This window comes from Scylla paramamosain, chromosome 11 (assembly GCF_035594125.1).
Source record: "Scylla paramamosain isolate STU-SP2022 chromosome 11, ASM3559412v1, whole genome shotgun sequence".
In the NCBI taxonomy this organism is placed as follows: domain Eukaryota; kingdom Metazoa; phylum Arthropoda; class Malacostraca; order Decapoda; family Portunidae; genus Scylla; species Scylla paramamosain.
Window position 1 is genome coordinate 25156322 of NC_087161.1, and position 2201 is coordinate 25158522.

Here is a 2201-nt window from a genome sequence, read left to right on the forward strand (position 1 = left end):
CCAAAACTGCCTCACCTCTGCGCAGCCGCTGCAAAGTTGAAGGTACTGGCCATGCGGTGTTGATGGTGTTCATGTTTATATATCTTTGTAATTTGCAAGAAACTCGTGTAGTGGATATAGGGACCCGCAAAAAAAAAAAAAAAAATAAAAATACCTTGGGGCATTTCATTTATGAGCTCATTAATTTTATAGTACTTTGTTATACCTTTTGTGTCATTTCAGCTTTTATTTATTATTGTTATTATTTAAGGCCAGATATACAACTTCTAAAGAGAGGGAATTTTTCAGTTTTCTGAGGTAAGAGGAAAAAATGCTTGAAAGGGAACGCAAGATTTTTTTTTTTTTTTTTTTTTTTTTTTTTTAGGGCGGAATTGCCATTGTTGCAGCTCTCTTATGTGTCCTCTCACATTTACTGGTTGCTGGTCTCTTTTTTTTATGCATTTTTATCAATTGGTGGTTTGATCTTTGTTATTATTATTATTATTATTATTATTATTATTATTATTATTATTATTATTATTATTAATTATTATTTTATAGACTTATTAATTCAAAAGTAAGAACAATAGTCGAAATAATGGCACTTTCAGAAATTTTTTTGAGAAAATACATAGAGCATAATGTACTGAATTCAAGCTTATTGGGTGAAAATGAGCACTTATGCTTGAGTCGCTGAATAAACCAGAGTTACAGAATAATAGTATCTCTCTCTCTCTCTCTCTCTCTCTCTCTCTCTCTCTCTCTCTCTCTCTCTCTCTCTCTCTCTCTCTCTCTCTCTCTCTCTCTCTCTCTCTCTCTCTCTCTCTCTCTCTCTCTCTCTCTCTCTCTCTCTCTCTCTCTCTCTCTCTCTCTCTCTCTCTCTCTCTCTCTGTACTGTGTATGTTATTCACTAGCCACTGTTCTTCAGACTCAAGAATAATGGGAAAGGAAGAAATGATGGATCTTCGAAACCAGCTGCAAATCGAAGTTGAAAGTATTGCTCGCTGGAAAGCTTCTACAGAGGTAAGGACATGTTATTTATATTTGTAGTGCCAGGACAGTCAAGGCTCCATTGATTGTCTAGGCGTGGGCTGGAATTCACTAGCAGTCATTAGTTATGAAGTTCTTAAGTGTGGGAAGATAGAAAGTCTGTACTCTCAAGCAGTTCACTGATGTTTTGTAAGTCTGCCATTTTTAACTTGCGAACTCTGTAGTACCTTCACTCTGCCAGCTACAGATGGTGTTGGTGTCTTTGTTGACATTTCTTAACAGCATTTCCTCTCCTCCTCCCCCTTCCCCCACAAAAAAAAAAGCCATGGTACTGTTAGCCAGAAATACAGTTGATGAATTGGTTGCTTTGTGATGGCTGCTCTCTCTCTCTCTCTCTCTCTCTCTCTCTCTCTCTCTCTCTCTCTCTCTCTCTCTCTCTCTCTCTCTCTCTCTCTCTCTCTCTCTCTCTCTCTCTCTCTCTCTCTCTCTCTCTCTCTCTCTCTCTCTCTCTCTCTCTCCAAACAATAGTATTGAGATTAGTTGGTGTGTTTGTTGCATTTTCCTTTGAATAATTAAAACTATGCAGATTAAACATGTGGAAGGCTAGGGGGCATTGTAATGAGATGGAAAGTCTTATAATAATTCTTAAAATTTCTTACAAAGGTCAAGGCAAAAAACATGGAACGAGACATTCAGGAAAAACAGAGTATCATTGATGATCTGCGCAGCAACCTGATGGAGCTGCAGCTGCATTCAGAACATCTTTCCCAGTCCCTCTTCCAGGAGCGGCAAGAGCGGGAGCTGGTCAGTGCTAAGTAAGTAATAAAGTCAGTGATTTTTTTTTCTTTTCTTTTCTTTTCCTTTCTTTTTTCTTAAGAATGATTACAGTATTCAATATACATGTTCTAGAGCAATAATAATCTCATTCGTGATTTACATTTTTTATTTATTTTGTTTATTTATCTGTTTATCTATTTATTTATTTATTTATGTATGTATCTATTTATTTATATTTTAATTTTATAATTATTATATATTTATTTTTATTTATTTGTTTGTTTATTTATTTTTCACCTCCATGCATTGTTGTAAAAATTATCCCAGCATTTTTTCTGCTATCCTCCAGCACATGATAAGTCAGGGCAACACTGTTTGTTTCTTTATTGAATGGCTCTTCCATGCATAAATTTTTTTATTTGACACAATGATTGGCTTGACTGTCTTTTTTTTTT

General features: G+C 35.3%; 1 protein-coding gene and 1 long non-coding RNA gene across 2 annotated transcripts in view; both read left to right on the forward strand.

The window, feature by feature from the left end:
• On the forward strand, positions 1 to 1004 carry LOC135105097 (uncharacterized). Its single transcript, XR_010270704.1, has 2 exons — positions 1 to 42; positions 908 to 1004. It is a non-coding gene; the product is annotated as an uncharacterized LOC135105097 (long non-coding RNA).
• A 643-nt stretch (positions 1005 to 1647) lies between these two features.
• Positions 1648 to 2201, forward strand: part of LOC135104638 (kinectin-like) — a 14258-nt gene continuing 13704 nt past the window's right edge. Inside the window, exon 1 of the mRNA XM_064012170.1 lies at positions 1648 to 1784. Within this exon, the coding sequence (XP_063868240.1) occupies positions 1648 to 1784 (137 nt within the window). The remainder of the gene's footprint in view (positions 1785 to 2201) is intronic.